The following is an 18,723-nucleotide window of genomic DNA, read 5'->3' on the forward strand; positions in this document are numbered from 1 at the left end:
CTGATCTGTAGGTCCATGAGGTCCCTTCTTAGCTCGTAAAGGGAATTGAGGTAATTATGTTTTGAATAGAGTTTAAAATGTTCAAATTCACTTAGAGAAATAATAAAATGTATAATAATACATTATAATATAAAGTTTTTATTTTAATTAAACATTATAATATAAAGTTTATATTTTAATTAAACATTATAATATAAAATTAATTTTGGATATGATTCAAAAATAATTTATGGGAGAATTAAATATTTGAAGGAGTTCAAATATTAATTTAATATGAATTGGATTCATATTAAAACCATAGGCTAAAATTAATGTGTATTATATGTACATTAGAACTATAAGTTATGAGAGAGACACAATTGAATATGATTCAAATGTAGGCTAAATTAAATATTTGATATTTAATTTGATAATTAATTAACTTAAAAAATAATTAATAATTAATTTGATTTGATTTGATTTAATGTAATTTAATTAAAACTATAGATTATGTGAGAGATGTTTCATTTAAATATGGTTTAAATTGAATTATTAATTAAATTAGATTAAATTAATAATTAATTAATTAATTAATTTAATTAATTAATTAATTAATTTAATTAATTATTTATTTTTATTAAATCAAATAACTCCAACATAGGGGAGTTATCTGAAATGTGGATAGCTCTCACGTTTTCTCTCTCTCTATTAATTAAAAGGATCTGCAAAAGAATGAAGAAAGTTAAGGATTTTTCTTCAAGAACGAATTTTTTACATAAACGTTTTATGGGGAAAACAAAATCTCTAAAAAAAACTCCCCCTTTTCTTCCCAATTAGAAATTGGTTCCCACAAACCAATATCAATATTATCATAAAATGGGAAGGTTTCCAAATTGATAGTGTTCGTATTTTCAATCCCAAAGAGAATGGCCCTTTCGTCTGATTCATCAATGAGAGTAAGTGCATCTTTTCTTTTGTCTGTAGGATTGAATTCATAATTGTTATGCATGCTTAACCTAGAACTTTTACAACATGTTTTTTTTTTTTTTTTGTCTTTGTGATTTTTGTATTTTTATAGTGTATTGGTATTTCGATTTCTCAATTAATGTCGAGTTAAGGTCCTGATAATTCCATTACACTAGGGTTCTGTCCCTACAATAATATAACATTTATGTTCATTATGATGAATGAGGATGCTTATAATGTCATGCAACTGTATACTATAACATTTATATTAAATATGATATATGAAAGATGTTTATCCTAAGGTGGGATTTTAAAACTACGTGGCATACATTATGTAACATATTAATCTAATCATACATCACATGTAAAATTAAATAAATAGCAAAAAATAGACCAAATTTTGGCACTCCTAAAATTTAAATTAATATAATATTTATATTAATTTCATTAATTAAAAAAACAATTAAAATGCACTAAAAAAGAAATTTAGCAAAAAAAAAAAAAAGCTGTAAATCTGCCTCAGGCCTCGAACCCACGACTTCTAGAACAGCTTGCATGCACCCTTGAAGTTCGGAGCATTGCAACGCTCATCTGGTTAGTTTAGATAGGGTAGAACTACACCGCTTGTAGCATTGCAATGCCACTACCGAGTGTCACAACGTTGGTCTTCTGTATTGCAGTGTATATGACAACATTGCAATGCTATCCCTTTACGCTCTAGCACAAAATGCAATTTCTGCTTCAATCTAAGTCCGTTCTTGCTCCAGATTGCACCGATCTCCTTAGCAACACTTGCATCACAATCAACACAAACTTACAAACTCAATAGCATGAATTAAATGCCAAAAAAAATGAGCCCTTAAAACTTTAAATAACTTTAAAGCAGTAAATTTTAAGTGTCAATACTTGAAATTATCCATTTTGCAAACCAACATTCACAATATAGTAAACATCCACCATTTCTCTAATTTTTGTTTCCAAGAGACATACAGAGACACAATTTGAGTCTAATGCCAATGGAAGGATTTGGATCCTCAAAGAAAGTGAGTAATCACTTTGTGTTAGTGATTTCATTTTGAAAGCTCAAACAAAGAAATTATATAGAGTAAGAAAAACATTAAATATGTATAAGCATGCTTTAAAAAAAAAAAAAAAAAAAAAAAAAAAAAAAAAAAAAAGGAAGAAGAAATTCTTGCCCTTGTTTAATTTATTCTTCACATTTCTCCTCTCCAATGCCATGAGCATCGCCTTCATCGATCACAACAAGAAAAGATCTGGACACCACCACGAAGTTCTTCCTTGCTATTCTCAATGATAAGAATCAGTGGGCTCTTCTACTTTAGTGAAAGAATCAAAGTTTCTTGAGAGAGATCTTGGAAAAGGGAAAAATGCAGAAAACCACAATATACTTCTGTGAATTTTCATGTATCTGTCAAACACTCCTTCTGTGCCTTTAGTTATGGGTAAGAAAGAAGGGGGAGGGGGAGTTATTCAAAATAACTCCCCGTTATCACGTTGAATAACTCCCAGGAGTTATTCTTCATTTAATTTTAACTCTTCAATTATTCCTGGGATGGGAGGGAGTAGGTTTTGCTTCGTGTTTGTTAATTCATCTCTGATGTAATTAAATTAAAAACTTTATATTAAATCATATTTAATATAAATATCACATAGTTGAATCATATTTAAATAATATTTCTTCACATAACCTATATTTCTAATATGAATCATATTCATATTAATTTTAACCTATTATTTTATATGAATCTCATTCATTAATTAATATTTGAATCCTATTCAAATATTTATCTCTCTCATCAGACTTTATATTATAATGTATCCTTGTACATTATATTAATTGCATCTTATATAATTAATTCCCTTAATTAATTTGAACAATTCGAATTAATCCAAAAATTAATTGATTATTATTTAATCCTTAATGAGCTAGCAACGGGACCTTATGAATTTACATATTAGCTCTAATGATACAAGATTAATTAATTAAACTCTTTAATTAGATGAATCAACACTCATTAACTGTCGGTCACTCCACTAAAGACTGACAGCTGCACTCATCGCATTGTAGATATATTTCTATATCCATAGATATAATCAATCAATAGTAAGCTGGCCATTCACAAATTACTCGTAATTACGGTTGGGTCAAATTGTCGTTTTACCCTTGTAATTTCATTTAACTCCTTAAATACTGCTGATCTCTCAAATGGGCAATCAGTTATAGTCCAACTATAAACTAGACCCCTTTCTGGCTAGTGAGAGGGTGAGGCGTCTCGTTGTTCAAGATCAGGAATCAGTCCTTGAGGGAGCAATTCATCTACTTACCTTATGACCCGGAAGAAGTGAACTTCATCTCGTATAGCTATGTTCCTAGCTCCCCACTCGGACGAATCCACAAAATGGTAAGCATATAGAGTCAAGAAATCTGGTCACTCTCACCCATATATTTCAAAGGATCGTCTTCATAGGCAAGAGTTCACAACTCACTCAAGATTAAGATCAAGTTACCTATGGTCATCCTAGTGAAATGTAAGTCTCTTCAAGTAACGGTGTTATAAAAAGAGACTAATCATTTCACGATCTAATCTTATACAAACCCTTTGTATAGGATACCTTAACTCACATGTCTCCACATGAACGATTGGGATCGCATCTTTTGTAACACTTTAGGACAATTGTAACAATTACAAAGTGGGTCGCATCCGTAGTGTCACCAGATAAGGTACTCAACCTTATCCATATACTACAGACTATTCAGGTTATTACTCAAACATGATCCACTTGTATGTCAACCACATACATGTTTAATACATTAAATAACCATGGATCTTAGTTTATTGAATTTGGGTTAATGCAGACTAAATGTCAAATAAAGTAACACTTTATTTTATTTTATTAAATAAATAATTCATATATAAATAATTTACAAACTAGAAACCTACAAGATTTAGGACATCATCCCTAATAGATAGGAGGTAATACTTTATTGTCGTCATCTATAGCCTTCCAATTTGAATGAACTCCAACAGGTTGAACACAACCTTTATATGTTGATGACAATGTTCTTAAATAATAATACACTGATACATAAAAATAAGTATTCACATTAAGCTTTCCAATAATAACAAGTTCACGAGCACATGGAATGTCACTTTAATCCCGTACTCGACTACTGCAAGATCTTGAGTCCAATTTCACCAAGAACTGTTTATCACCCTCCACTATTTTGTACTCATTGTTGCAAGCAGGATCAACATAATAAATAAAAATGAAAAAAATAATTAGTATTGAAAATTGTATAGTATCATGATTATTTGTCTTTAGCAATCTATATCAAAGATAGAAACTGATAGGCACTAATATGTCTCGTAATAATTATATGGTTCCATTGTCCATCGTAAAAAACAACTATAACAAGATTAACTATGGTATCAAATTATTGCAAGAGAAAAAAAAAATTGTATAAGAAACTGATAGTGAAAATATCTATTACAAATGATTGATAGAAGTCTATCACTGATAGACAGGGATGAACTTCTCATGGATAAGATTGTAAACAAATATAATCAATCAAATAATGTTAATAAAAAAGAATAAGAATATGCAAACATAAACCAGTACAAACAAATCTAAAAATGAATAAATAAATCCATAGTACATATTAGTATATCGAGTCTATCACAGGTTTATCACTAACTTTTATTGTTATCTATCATTGTGATAGACAATGATAGAACTCTCCATGCTTTTAAGAATCCAAATTCTAAAATATTATAAACAAATCGATTAAAGAAGAAAAGAAATAGGAACAATAAGGGATAGACTATCATGATTGTTAATATCACTGATAGATAGTGATAGAATTCTATCACTGTCTATTAGTAATAGAAAAAAATAGAATCCCATCACTGAAATTTATAATAGAACATCTATCGCTATCTTAGTTCTATCTATCAGTGATAGATAGTGATAGACATGGATAGATAATGATAGAACTCTATCACAGTCTTTCAGTCAACTACAGTCGAAGAAGAATAAGAGATGTTCAAAATTGATTAAATTTCAATCGATTAAAGAAGAAAAAGAATATTATCAAATCAATTGAAGAAGCAAAAGCTAAAGACATATCATGAAGAACATTCTGAAAAAACTAACAATTGAAGGACAAGAAGAAGAAGCAAAAAAGAACATATCATGAAGAACATTCTGAAAAAACTAACAATGGAAGAAGAAGAAGAAGAAGCAAAAAAAAAGAAGAAGGAGAAGGAGAAGGAGAAGAAGAAGTACCGATAATCTCTTTGAATCTTGAGGAAGAACGTTGGTCAAGCTGATGAATAACATTGGTGAAGAAGGTTGATAATCCAAGGAAAAAAAAAGGAAGAAATCGGTGAGGATGATAATGGAGGAAGAAGAAGAAATCGAACCTGTATTGTTTTGTTTTGTTTTTGTTTTTTTCTTCTATATATGTAAATGTTTCGTATTTTTACCTTTTAAAATAATTTTCTTTTTTTTTTAATCTAGCTTTGATTTAGATCTTACCTTTCAAAATGTTAGTTTTGAGTTTGATTTCAATTTGACATATAAATTCAACAGTTGCTCTTCAATTTATTTATTTGATTAAATACTCACTTCCAGTTACTCGTTATTGTCTATTAATTAGTTTAAATAATTATCAAGTAATATTTTAAATTTAATTTTAATAGTGATATACATTATTGAAACTTAATTAATTATATTTTTTAAATCATTTAATTAATTGACAAACATTAACACTATAGATTGGAAACAAGTATTAAATTAAAAAAAATAAGATTAAACTATAAATCTCGAAACTTAGGGACCAAATTGAAATAAAATTCAAATCTCAATGATCAAATTATAACATTTTGAAATCTAAAAAATAAATCAAAATCAAACTCAAACCTTAAAAACTACAAATGTAACATCTTGAAACATGGGCTCAAAAGTGTACTTTTTAAATTAATTAATTATATAATAAAATTAATAATATTTCCCAATTATTTTTCATTAATTTTTTTAAATGTGTGGGTGGGGAATACAATACCTCAAAGTATAGAAAAAATTCTATATTAGTTGAGTTATGTTTATTTTAATGGTTTATTGTTCTTTTATTAAATTTTGTTCAAACTACTAATATATTATATTTATATTAAAAATTATGGTTTAGAAAAATATAATAGGTAAAGAGTTCTTTCTTAATATTTTAGTATTACGAAATATGTATTTATTGTTTGAGTACAATAGTATAGTGTGAAGACTTGAACCTTTAAATATAAGAAATAAATAAATGTCAATTACTGTGTATATATACACATATAGTCCATGAACATGTTCAACATATCTATATCAATAGTTTAAAAATATATATAGTTTTATGAAACTATAAAAATCATTTGATTAAATATATACTTTTGAATGAGTGTTTTTGTTGGAATAAATGATATATGACTCTTCATACATATTTTTAATTCCATAAATTGTGTTTCTTCTTGAATGATTGCATCGTTTCATGAATAATCAAATTGAAGCAAGTACACGATTATTCAAATAGTCACGAATTAGTCTATAAATATGTCATTTCTTCAATTTTGATTTCTCAATGTTTTTCCATAGCATATTTCTTTCTTAAAAAATTATCTCCATTTCAAAATTTGTCAGTATATCCACAAAATTTTAGTTCGTTAATTTTGTGGACATGATGCTACTTCTATAGGAAAAATATTCTATTCTATATTGAGAGAATTATTTTATATATTCAGATACTAGAATGAGTAAATTTGTAAAATTGTAAGTTGTTGGACTCAAATAGTATCTTATATATTAATTGTTTTATGTATTTTAATTGCTATAACGATTTGTATTCTCTATATTTTTCCCATTAAAGATTTAAAAATAATCTAAAATTCCCCTTGTTGTAATAAGTGTAGAAAATTTAGATGGCCTCCAATTTTTGGTAGGGACAGTTACACATTTACTTTCATTTTGACTAAATTTCTTGAAATTTTGATCTTTTAGGAATTAGATGCATTAACTCAATTCATTTTTTTTCTTTCCAATTTTATAATACTTATTATGTGCGATTGTATTGTTCCATGTGTCAATGCCATTTTCATTGAAGGATGAAATATTTTCGATGTGCTACTTTTTGTAATTTACAATTTTTCTCAATTTTCAACTTTATTTTTAATCTAAAAATTTCATTTTAAAAGAAATTGATTTAGAAAAACTAATATATATATATATATATATATATATATTAGATAATATGATATTAAATTTGTCTCTGTTCATTAGCTTATTAATTTAAGATGATATTAAAATTGATGATATTATTCACTGACCAATTAATAGAAATGATTAAAAAAAATGACCCATTGATGCAATCAACAATGTGAAACACGACACTAGTGTTAGAGGTAAGTGGCCAAATTCAAATATATATTTTCTCTTTGTTTTTTTTTTTAATGTAAATTTGATTAATAAATTCGAAAAGAATACGAAAAAGAAAAGATTGACACGTGTAACACGTGGAAAACTAGGCAATCAAAATCCCCTGTTCCCCTGTTTTCAAGTTACCGTCTTCAGCCTCGTCCCTCCGGCCGACTGTAAATCCACCACAAAAGATTACTGAGAGAATTCCCATCATCATGCTTCTTCAACTTCTTTACCTTCTCAATCGCACTCTTCTTATCATAAATCCCTTCCAAAGCATACGCAAATCCCTTCCATCCTTCGCCGGCGTCTTCCCGTTCCAACGCCCGTGACACCCACTCCACAACCTCCTTCACAAACCCCTTGTCGGAAAACACCCTCTCCGACACCGGCAATACCGGCAACACCTGTATCCCAACTCTACACTCCCTCCACTCCGCCGGCGCAAACCACAACCGACTCTCCCTTGCCGCACTCCACAATATCCCCACTACTCTGTTTTCCTCTTCAAATCCCTTGTCGTAAATCCAGTTTTTTTCGCTCTTCACATGCCACCATGTCTGCGTCGCCGCAATCTCAGCCGCAGTCAGGGTCGACCCAGCGGCCGTCAGAGACTCATCGTCGTAAGCCAAACCCATCAGCGCCGCCGCGTAATAGGCGTTGACGGCTTCGCTTGTGCTTTCCTGATTCCGGCCGTCGGGGAATTCCGTTAATCCGGCGGCCCACGAGTGGAGCTTCCAGAAATCGAAGTTTCTAAACGGAATTGAGAATTGGGATTTTTTGGGTCTGAAATTCATGTAATCGTAAACCAAAGCGTACGCTTGAGGCTTGAATTGTTTTCCCCAATTTGGGTCGAGTTTGGCAAGAACGGCGATTGAGTACACGAAATAACCCAAATGGAAATGATGATCGTTGTAGATTCCAAATCCGAAATCCTCTGTTGTACTTGTAGCTCCGTTCTTCGTTACCAATCCAGCCCATTTTCTTTCATATAGAAATCCATTTTTCGGAAATTTCCCGATCAGCCATGGCTGAATCCCGTTTTTCAGGAATCTCACCACCGCCGGAATGACACCGGCGCCGTTATCCACCTCCTCTGCGATCAGTGCCAATCTCGCAGCTCTGGCCAACAACTTTGCGTAGAAATAAGACGACGCCGTTGACGAAAGCTCTGTAACGTTTAAAGTCGCAACGTCTCGTTTAAGAGCCGCGACAATTTCAGGGAAGAACTTTTTGTCGATTCCGTTGATTGAATGCCAAGTGATCGGAACCGGATTAAAATTCAAATCCCACGAATCTCCGACGACTCCCAGAAGGTCGCCGTCGATGCTGCCGTACCGGAGATTCGGAAGAACGGTTTGATTTCTCGACAAAATTTGCCGGTGCAATGGGTGAGCCAACATGAGAAGGCCGCCACTTCCTTTCTTCTGCCATTTGTATTTGAACCCAAAATTTTCAGACAACTTCACATACCCAGAAACAGGGTAACATCCACTGTACCGATCAAGAATGTTCCCCGATTCCATCGCTGAATTTGGCAAAACAGCAATCCGAATCACGCCGGAAAATCCACCGGAAGTAACAATCTGATTATTCTTCGATTTAATCAGATAAATCGCCGACGAGGAATAAAGTACCCAATTCCGTCCATTGTTCAACCGAATGATATGTTTTGTAGAATCGTCATAAGAATCAACAGACCGGACGCCATTGCCGGTTGAGATCGAAACAGAGGAGATTTTCAGAACAGAGAAAGTCAAATAAGGACTTCCACGAACAAGATGGAATCTGAAATCGCCAATGTCCAAATCAACACCGAGATCGCTGAAGGACGAGATGAAATGGGTTGTGTTAGAAACGGGGGAAGTTCTGTCGAGTGCAGAAATGGTGAGATCGGGGTAGAACTGCAACTGGGTGATTGAAGAATTGGAAATACGAGATGGGTATGAAACAGAGAGCGAAGAATTTGCCGTTCTGACGATATACGGATGAATATATTCCGGCTTATCGCCATTGTTGAGGACAAAGTTCTGGAAGAAGGAATTAGTGGGAAGGGGAGAGGAGAGGAGAGTGGGAGAGAAGAATTTGGCGGGGTCGGGAACCGCCGTGGAGGTGGTTTGGGGGAAGAGAAATTGGCCGGAAACAGCCGGCGGAAATGCAGTGAGAATAATGAAGAAGAAGAAGAAGATGGAAATTAGCCATGGCTTAGGCGTTTCCATGGCTAGTGAGGGATTATTGGTGGAGAGGATTTTATAATTATAAAAGGGAGGATTGTGGAAGGTCATAAATGAAAATGATGTATTAAAATAAGAAAGAAATGATGAGTTCTTAACGTTCTAATTTGTATTTTTTAAAAAGGGAAAAGTGTAACGTCATTATTCCCTAGGGAACAGTGGCAAATAAAATAATGTTTAGGAAGAAAGAAAAGGTTTGAACTTTTTGTTTTGAAATTAAAGCAACAGCTCTTGATGTAATGTGTAATTAATAGGCACAAATACCAAAACAGATCTAAAATTAGTAAGAGACGAATTTCAAGAGAGATCTAAGCCACTTTTACTCTCACCTAATAAAAATTGATCTAATCGAAACAGAAATAGGATTAATCCTCATCAATTTCAATCGAAAACGTGATTGAATTTCTTTTAATCACGTTTACTTAAAATTATGAAATTGCCACATCTGGAGAAGATTAAAAAGTGTAATTTAAAAAATATCAAAAATTGGATGTGGACAAACTCAAACGGATAGTTCTTTACTTTGTAGTAATATTACACTTGAACTTTTACAGATATTTCAAAAATATCCTTAGAGTATAAAATCTTTAAGATTTCAAACGAAAATTAAAATATGAAATGGTGTGACAATTATTAAGAACGAAAATTTAGATCATCACGTTGTTTTAGATTACCGCTACATAGTTCTAAGTCTTGCTTTTTATTCGAAAATATATTAAAGGATAGTTTTCACGTTCATGAAACTTCTTGGGTAATATTACAAGTTACGAATGTATAAGGTATTTTTGAAACAAATGACAAAGTGTAAGATTATTTGTTATAATTGTATTACATTCTCTTTCTAAATTTTGAAACTATGTTCACATATGATTACTTTTGCATATAAATTACCGTTATTATGTAATCAATTTTTGATCAAAATTAACTTTAAGTGATTACATTTAAGACCAATTGAATTGCATAGAGCAAAGTGTTATTTTAACCAACAATCAACTATACTATAAACTTTGGTATACTTAAAATCTCAAACAAATAATAAGAGACATTAATTTCGAGAGATATCTTTGATAAGAACAACAAACTTCCAAATAACTTCGGAATGATATGATATTGTTCACTTTAGATATAAATTCACATTTCTCTCGTAACCAATTTCTTCCCTAACTGACATCTTCTCATTTTTCTCCATTTATTTATAAAGAATTGCATGCTAATTTTTTTTTTTGCTTGTAATTGAAAAAATAACTATAAATCTCTAACAAAACGTCGATTCACTTTAAAAAAATTAGAATTTAAATCAATAAAATTATTGTTTGGAGTTTTAATTCCTACAGATCCTCAAGTTTAGAAATAAATTGATTTTAAATATAAATTAAAGTACACTACATATACTAAAAATTGTAATTTAACATATTTATTCATATAATTGAAGGAAAAGAAATTTGAACCTAAGAAGAAGGATATACTCTAATCTAATTAGTGTGTTAGTTTAGTTTAACGATGTTATTAGTCATATATATTGTGTTGATTTTTATACTTGGAAAATCCTAATATTTTCTTTAAATTTTGTAATCATCCTTTGAAACTTGGTATCGTATTTGATTTTTATTTATTTATTTTATCTTGGTGATAGACTCAATATTTGTGACATGATATTGAAATGGGATATGAGAATTATAAAAAATGAATATATGTGTAAAAAATTGAAAATAAATTAAAGTAATAAAAGAAAATTCAATTTTTTTAAAAAAAAATTCAATATAAAATGGAGAAAATATTGTAGCTTGGAAAATGAAAGAGAAGACAACAATTGGCTCAACAAATCCATGAGAATATCACCAACTAAAGTGACTCTTCCACATGCATTTGAGCTTTACTCAACTTGTGAATTATAAAATGAGGTTGATTAAACTTTAGCTTTCTCAATTCTTCAATAAAAAAATGGTAAATCTTTTATGATTGAAAAATCATTTTCATTCACATATTTCGATTTGTTCAATTTAATCTATGTATTTTTATATGACTAATTTTAATATTTATAATTTAATAAATCTCCAATTTAGTCTATCAAAAGTAATATTTTATAGACATCGAATAAAAAATAATAATAATTTTAATATATTTCAAAAAATGTGTGATAATGTTCACGAATAATGAAAGGGTTTTTTTTTTTTTATTATTATTATTGAAACTACAAATATTGAAATTGGATATTTAAAAATATAGACTTATTAATTAAACAAGTCTTAAAAGTATTTTTTTTTCCAATCATTGTTGTAATGCTTTTAGAACAATTAGTTTATTACTATCTACAATGCACATGTTATAAAATTTTAAAATATAATATATTTTTATAGAAGTTATATGTGATTTTATTAAGGAAAAAATACCTTTGGTCCTTGAGTTTTCAGGAATGTGTGTCATTTCTTTAACAATGAAAGTTTTTCCAATCCTCTTAGAAATCGAAAAGAGCTAATAGTCCCTAAGGAATTAAATTAGGTTTAAAAGGTCTCTCTACTAATAAAATCATTAAATTTACTATACTAAATGACGATGTGGCAAGATGACTTGAAAAAAAAATATTTTTAATATTTTCCCCATTCTCTCTTTTTCTCTCTCCTTCATGTTCTCCAATTTCATCCTATCCTCTCTCCATTACAATTGAACTAAAATCCTCTTCCTTTAACCATTTTTGGGTTAGCCAAAACCTAAGTTCTTTCACAATCAAAACAAACGAATCAGCCTCTTTATTTCAAGCAACAAGCTCTCAAACAAAGGGAAAAAGTCATCAGTAGCATCTAATTCTGTCCAACTTCATCAAAGGTACCAAAGGTATCATTATTCTACCATTAACTCTAAAACCAAATTTAGGTGAACTATTTCTCATCATTGAATTCGAATGGAGGGTTATGGCGACGAGCCCACCACCTTAATTTTCTTGTAGTTGCAGATCTCCATTCTCCTCTTCTTCCAATGTCCTCCTCATTTATTTCACTCCCAATTTCCTCAATCTCTCCTCCATCGCTTCCATGTCTTCGAACTGCCACACTTCAATTTCAACAAACCTAAACGAAGCCCTAAAATGATTAAAGGATGTGGATTTTATTTCAATTGTAATTGAGAGAGAGGATGGGAATGGAGGATTCAAACCAGAGGGAAATAAGAGAGAAGAGGGAAGATAAACATGCCCATGAGGAGGAATTTAATATTTATCTCATGTTTGCTAGAACAAAAGTATAAAGTTTCTTTTGAAGTTGATGATGTGTTCATTATTTCAAAGGGTATTAAAATATGTTATGCAAAATTAGAAAATAACTTATATGTGTTAAAACCAATTGAGGTAATAGCTGATTTGAATATAAAGATGTTTAAAACAACTGAAACTCAAAATAAGAAACGAAAAATTTCTCCTAATGTCTATCTTTGGTACTTAAGACTTGGCCACATTAATCTCAATAGGATTAGGAGATTGGTTAATAGTGGACTCTTAAACCAGTTAGAAGACAACTCTCTACCACCCTGTGAGTCTTGTCTTTAGGGTAAGATAAACAAAAGATCCTTTGTGGGAAAAGGTTTCTATTTCTCCTTTTTGATACACCGTTTTATTGAGGTGTACCAAGTGTTGAGAGTTGAGTTGTGATTCCATGTTTCATCATATAATTCTGGAATTCAATATCCATGTACTCTCCACCTTGATCTGATTGAAATGTTTTAATTTTTTTATACAACAAATTTTCAACTTCAGCTGTATACTCCTTGAACTTTTCAAGTGTGTCGGGCTTATATTGCATTAGATAAACATGCCCATATCTTGAATAATCGTCCGTAAAAGTGACAAAATATTCATATCCTCCTCTAGTTTTTACACTCATCGAACCACAAAGGTCTGAATGTATAAGCTCAAAGGGTTCTTTGGCTCTATAACCTTTTCCAGTAAAAGGTCGTTTTGTCATTTTTCCTTCTAGGCAAGATTCACATACAGGTAAAGAATTTTCTTCTAACTCGTTTAGAAGTCCATTCTTAACCAACCTCTCATCCTAGTGAGATTAATGTGACATAGTCTTAGAAGCCAAAGATGAGCATTATCTTTAGGAGATTTTTTTTTTCTCTTCTTAGTTTTAATGTTGAACATTTCAATATTGAGGAGTATTTTAGATACCAACGGCCTTAGTACATATAAGTTACTTTCATTTGTTGCAGAACAAATATCAATACCATTTTTTGAGACAAACGCTTTATTCCGAATAAAAGATACACTAAAATAGTGTTCTAACAAACATATAACTAAAATCAAGTTCCATTTAAAATTAGGAACGTTGTAAACATTGTCTAACAACATAAACTTTGATTAAAAAAACAACTTCAAACTCCCAACTGCAACCGTCGAGACAACCTCTCCTGTTCCAACCCATAGAGTCATCTCTCCCGTTGCCAACTGTTTCTAGGGATTAGTTTCTTGCAAAGAAGTACAAACGTGGTTAGTGGCTCATGAATCAAGTATCCAGCATTTTCCACCAAACACGTTTCCAGAGCCAGTAAATCATATTTACCTTTTTTTTCCTTTTTTTTATCAGTCAAATATTTTGGGCAAATCCTTTTCTAATGTCCATCTTGGTTGCAATGATAACATGCTCCTTTTGCAACTTTGACCTTCTTGCCCTTTTGGACAGCAATAGTAGTGGTGGCTTTATTCCCCTTTCCATCATTCTTCTTTTTCCATTTCTTAACATTAGATGAAGAGGGAGGCACAAATTTAGTTCCAGAGGTTAAACCTCTGATGAACTTTTTCATGTTGGAGGAGGCAACATTTGCCTCCCCATTATTTATTTTGGCTTTCATTAAAGACAAAAAAAAATGTAGCTTATTAAGGAAGATGGTGAGGTTGTAGTCAATTTTGTTCATAACACAATTACGAAATTGTAGAAAGCTATCCAACAGTAATTGCATGATAAAGTTCACCTGACTGGGCTTATTTATGAGACTTCCATTCATCTCAGCAGTATTGAAATGGTTCATCATGTTAAGGACATGTTCCCTAACAGACGATCCTTCAGCCATCCGCATACTGGAGATGAATTTAAGAGCACCATGCATGGCTTATGAGGAAATTTTTTCAAACATTTCACCAATGATTCCATATTCTGGTGTACAATAATTATGATCTCATGCTTTTTAGCTAGGACTTCAAATAAGCTTGCCAAAATATAAATATTTGCCTTATGATTGGTCTTGGTCCACTTCTCATAAGCATCACAAACATTTCATGATGCGTTGTGCCCAAGGGCTGGAGGACATTCCTCTATGAGAACGAATTTGAGGTCATCCACTACCAAAATCAAATTCATCGTATTTTTTTAAGTTGTATAATTTTTTCCAGTTAATTTTTCGGTGCCAAGCAAAGTAACAATTCAGCAAGACATGTTGATACAAAAAACAAATTACTTATATTAGACACTTGTGCAAAAATTCATTTTTCTTTTTAATCCAATCAGTTTACAAAAATTAATGAACCCCAACATCATTGAATTTTGTAATGATACATTCAGTGATTTGGAATAAATGCCACCTCAGTGTATATAGTTATTCTTTATCACTAAAGTGAAACATTTTTAATCAAATATTATTCTAGAATAACTCCTTAGTTATATAATATTTAATTACCATTTATTTGGTCAATAAATCATTAACTACCTTAATGCTTTATCGTAACTGTAACCCTTCATTTTCAACTCTATAACTCCACTCCAACCAGTCTACCTCAGGGAGGAATATAATTGGTACAATTGGTTATAACGGTCTTATCTATTTCTGAAGTTTGTAATGCCCTTCCCCCATGTAAATACCTTCCTAAAGAAGGGTGCGTCCAAGACACCATGAGGCCGAGCATGAATGAAACATTACAAACTAGTGAAGGAAACTGCAAGATATGTTGTCACACGTCCTTCTCCCATTTACTATAAACACTTTCTCCATTCACCTTAATATTGACCCATGCAAATACCTTCTTAAGGGAGGGTGTGCCCAAGGCACCACGAGGTTAAGCATGAATCTCAACCTGTGAACTCTTTAGGAGAACGTGGGTGGAAAAACGACATACCATATATATCTTTTTTCTCCCACCAAGTGTTCTACCTCTTGGGTTTATTAACTTAGAAAAAAAGGCTAAATTATTTTAACTAAGTCCTTGTAAATTTGCTCAATATAACACTTATATTGATTAGTTTAACAATATGTGTTTTTGTTCACTAAACTCTTTTAATGAAATTAATCACTTATTGCATACTTATAAAATATTTGCCCAATTCACCTTGCAGGTCTGTTTCCAGGTAGAGATGTTCCGTTTCTGTCAGCTTAAAAACCTCAACCAAGACAGAATGTTCATTAGACAAAGGTCCCTTATAGGCAATTATTTTATAAATTTAATATTTTAACCAAGTTCATTTTAATCCTATTAAAACGAATTAAAAGATTAACTTATTTCTAATCTCATTAATCTAATTCATTGAACTTATAACCTTTATAAAATAATGAACTTGTCAAAGTCCTTTTTCGTTTAAATTATGACGACTTTGATTAAATATAGAGTGGAAGTATCATCTAATCTGCAAGATAGTGCATCGAAGAGACGTGATCGTCTCGGAGCAAAATGTTATAGATCCGTTTACGAAGACTCTCACAGCTACAGTGTTTGAGGGTCACCTTCAGAGCAAAGGTCTACGGAACCGTCCGCGGCTAGACTAGGGCACGTGGGAGATTTTATTGTATTGGGTTTTTATGCCTTAGTGTATTGTTTTGTACTTGTTTTTGTACTCCCCAGTTCTCTTTAGGACAAGTGAGAGATTATTGGGGTTTGTGCTCTAAAGTCTCGTGTCCTATAGTTTGTAAATAATTTTATACAAACGCTTGTGATGATAATATATATGATATTTACTTCACTTCTTGACTTTGCACATTTAGATGTTTTTATGTTACCACAAACCAATAAACTTAATATCCCTGGTTGTCTTTATGTAACTTAAGCATGTATGTATTGACATACAAGTGGATCATATCTTAAGTGACAACTAAAATGGTCTGTAGTATATGAATATAAGAGGGAAACCTTATCCTAGTAACACTACGAACGCGGCCCGCTTTGTGAGATAGTTACAAGTGTTGTGACTTGTCACAGATGGTCTGATCCTGATCATTCGTTTTGGAGACATGTGAGCGGGGGCGTTCTATACAAAGAGTTTGTATAAAACCTGACCTCGAAGTGTTAACGTCTCGTCATATAACTCCATTCATGACAGAGACTTCACTTCACTAGGATGACCATAGGTAACATGACCTCAATCCTGAGTGAGTTGGGAACTCCTGCCATTGAGGGCGGTTCTTTGATTTACATGGGTGCGAGTGGCCAGAGCACGGACTCAAACCTATCACTTTGGGGATTTGTCTGATTTGAGAGCTGGGAACTCAGCTTCACAAGATGGAGTTCACTCCTTCCTCGAAGTAAGGGTAAGTAGATAGATCGCTCTCTTAAGGGCTTATCCTGGGGCTTGAACGACGTGGCTTCACATACCTTCTCATGACCTAAGAGGTGTTCACACATAGTAAGACTATGTTGTATTGTTCATTAGAGGGATCAGTGGTATTTAAGGAGTAAGATGTAACTACAGGGGCAAAACGGTAAATTAGCCAGTTGTACTTACGAGCATCTGTGAAGGGTCATCGTACTGATGATTGGTTATATCCAATGGACATAGAAATATATCTATGGTAAGAAGAGTTCAACTATCGGTCTTTAGTGGAATATCTGCTAGTTAACGGATGGTAGATATCGTGGTTAAAAAGTTTAGTCAGTTATTCACGTACCGTTGGAGCTTCGAGCCATAGGTCCATAAGGTCCCTTTAGTAGCTTGGATACAAGTTGAGAATCAGTTTTTGGGCCAATTTGAAATGTTCAAATTGACAAGATGGAGTTCGATTATATATGATATAATTGAACTAGTTAATTATATATGATATAATTAACTTTGTTTGAGATACATTAATTTGGAGGAAATTAGATATAAATATGATTTATATCTAGTGGAGGAAAAATACTATGATTAATATATGATATTAATCTATAGGTTATGAATATAATGTGATTATATTCATTGTCTATTAATTGGACGGTTAAGGGATAATAGGTCGGGGTCTCTTCTGTTTTCATAACAGATGAGTAAGTTGAAGAATTGCTTTGAGACGCTTAAATAGCTCAAGGTGTGTTAAGCATTGGATGCGCGGACATAATGTTTAAGTGTGTCATCGCTTAGTAAAACCTGTGCCTATACGATAGTGCTTGAACAATCGCTTACCTATATGATAGTGCTAAGCGATCACTTAACGCTTACATCCGCACGTGCTATTTACTAAATGATCGTTTACCTTTTCCTAAGCGATCGTTTAGCGTCCGATATTTACTAAACGATCGTATAGACGATCGCTTAGCTTTTCCTACACGATCGTTTAGAGTATCGTTTACCTTTTCCTACACGATCGTATAATTCACCTAAACGATCAAGCATTTTGTCTATACGATAGACGAGCTTTCTCCCACTTGCTTGATCATTGTATACGATCTCCCTTCCTCATTCTTTCTACCAAATCTAACCCACCCTTTAGATTCTCACTCCGAAAATATAAGGGCTCTGAGTGGTGGTGTCGTCCCCGTTTCCTTCTGTTCGTGTGGAGACTGTTCGGGGTATACAATTGGGATTTGTTGAACGATAGCTTACCATTTCAGTGAAACTGAGATTTGCTATGAAGAATAAGTCTTCAACTGGTATGATCTCTCGATCTCTTATTTATTGTTCCTTTGAGCATGCCAGTAATTTAGCGTTATGAATGCATATTAGTATATTTGAATGTATATGTGGAAATTTTGTCACAGTGAATTCGAAAGATCCGCTTCCGCTCATAGGTACTCTTGAATAAGAGTTCCTTCAGTAATTGTATTGTACACACTTTTTATTTATCTAATTAAATAAAAGTATTTTATTTGACACTTAGTTGCATTAATCCAAAAAACCAATAAACTAAG

At 32.0% G+C, this 18,723-nt stretch overlaps 1 protein-coding gene across 1 annotated transcript; it reads right to left on the bottom strand.

Annotated features, from left to right (window-relative positions):
• Positions 1-7,397: 7,397 nt before the first annotated feature.
• Positions 7,398-9,841, bottom strand: LOC120079411 (glucan endo-1,3-beta-D-glucosidase-like). Its single transcript, XM_039033576.2, has one exon. The coding sequence runs from the start codon at positions 9,702-9,704 to the stop codon at positions 7,569-7,571; it is 2,136 nt and encodes a 711-aa protein (XP_038889504.1). The 5' UTR covers positions 9,705-9,841; the 3' UTR covers positions 7,398-7,568.
• Positions 9,842-18,723: the final 8,882 nt, after the last annotated feature.

The sequence above is a fragment of the Benincasa hispida genome, chromosome 6 (assembly GCF_027475165.1).
Source record: "Benincasa hispida cultivar pf3 chromosome 6, pf3_genome.v1.1, whole genome shotgun sequence".
Classification (NCBI taxonomy): Eukaryota; Viridiplantae; Streptophyta; class Magnoliopsida; order Cucurbitales; family Cucurbitaceae; genus Benincasa; species Benincasa hispida.

Coding starts and splice junctions, on each gene's coding strand:
- LOC120079411 (XM_039033576.2), bottom strand. CDS start 9,704: ATGACCTTCCACAATCCTCCCTTTTATAATTATAAAATCCTCTCCACC.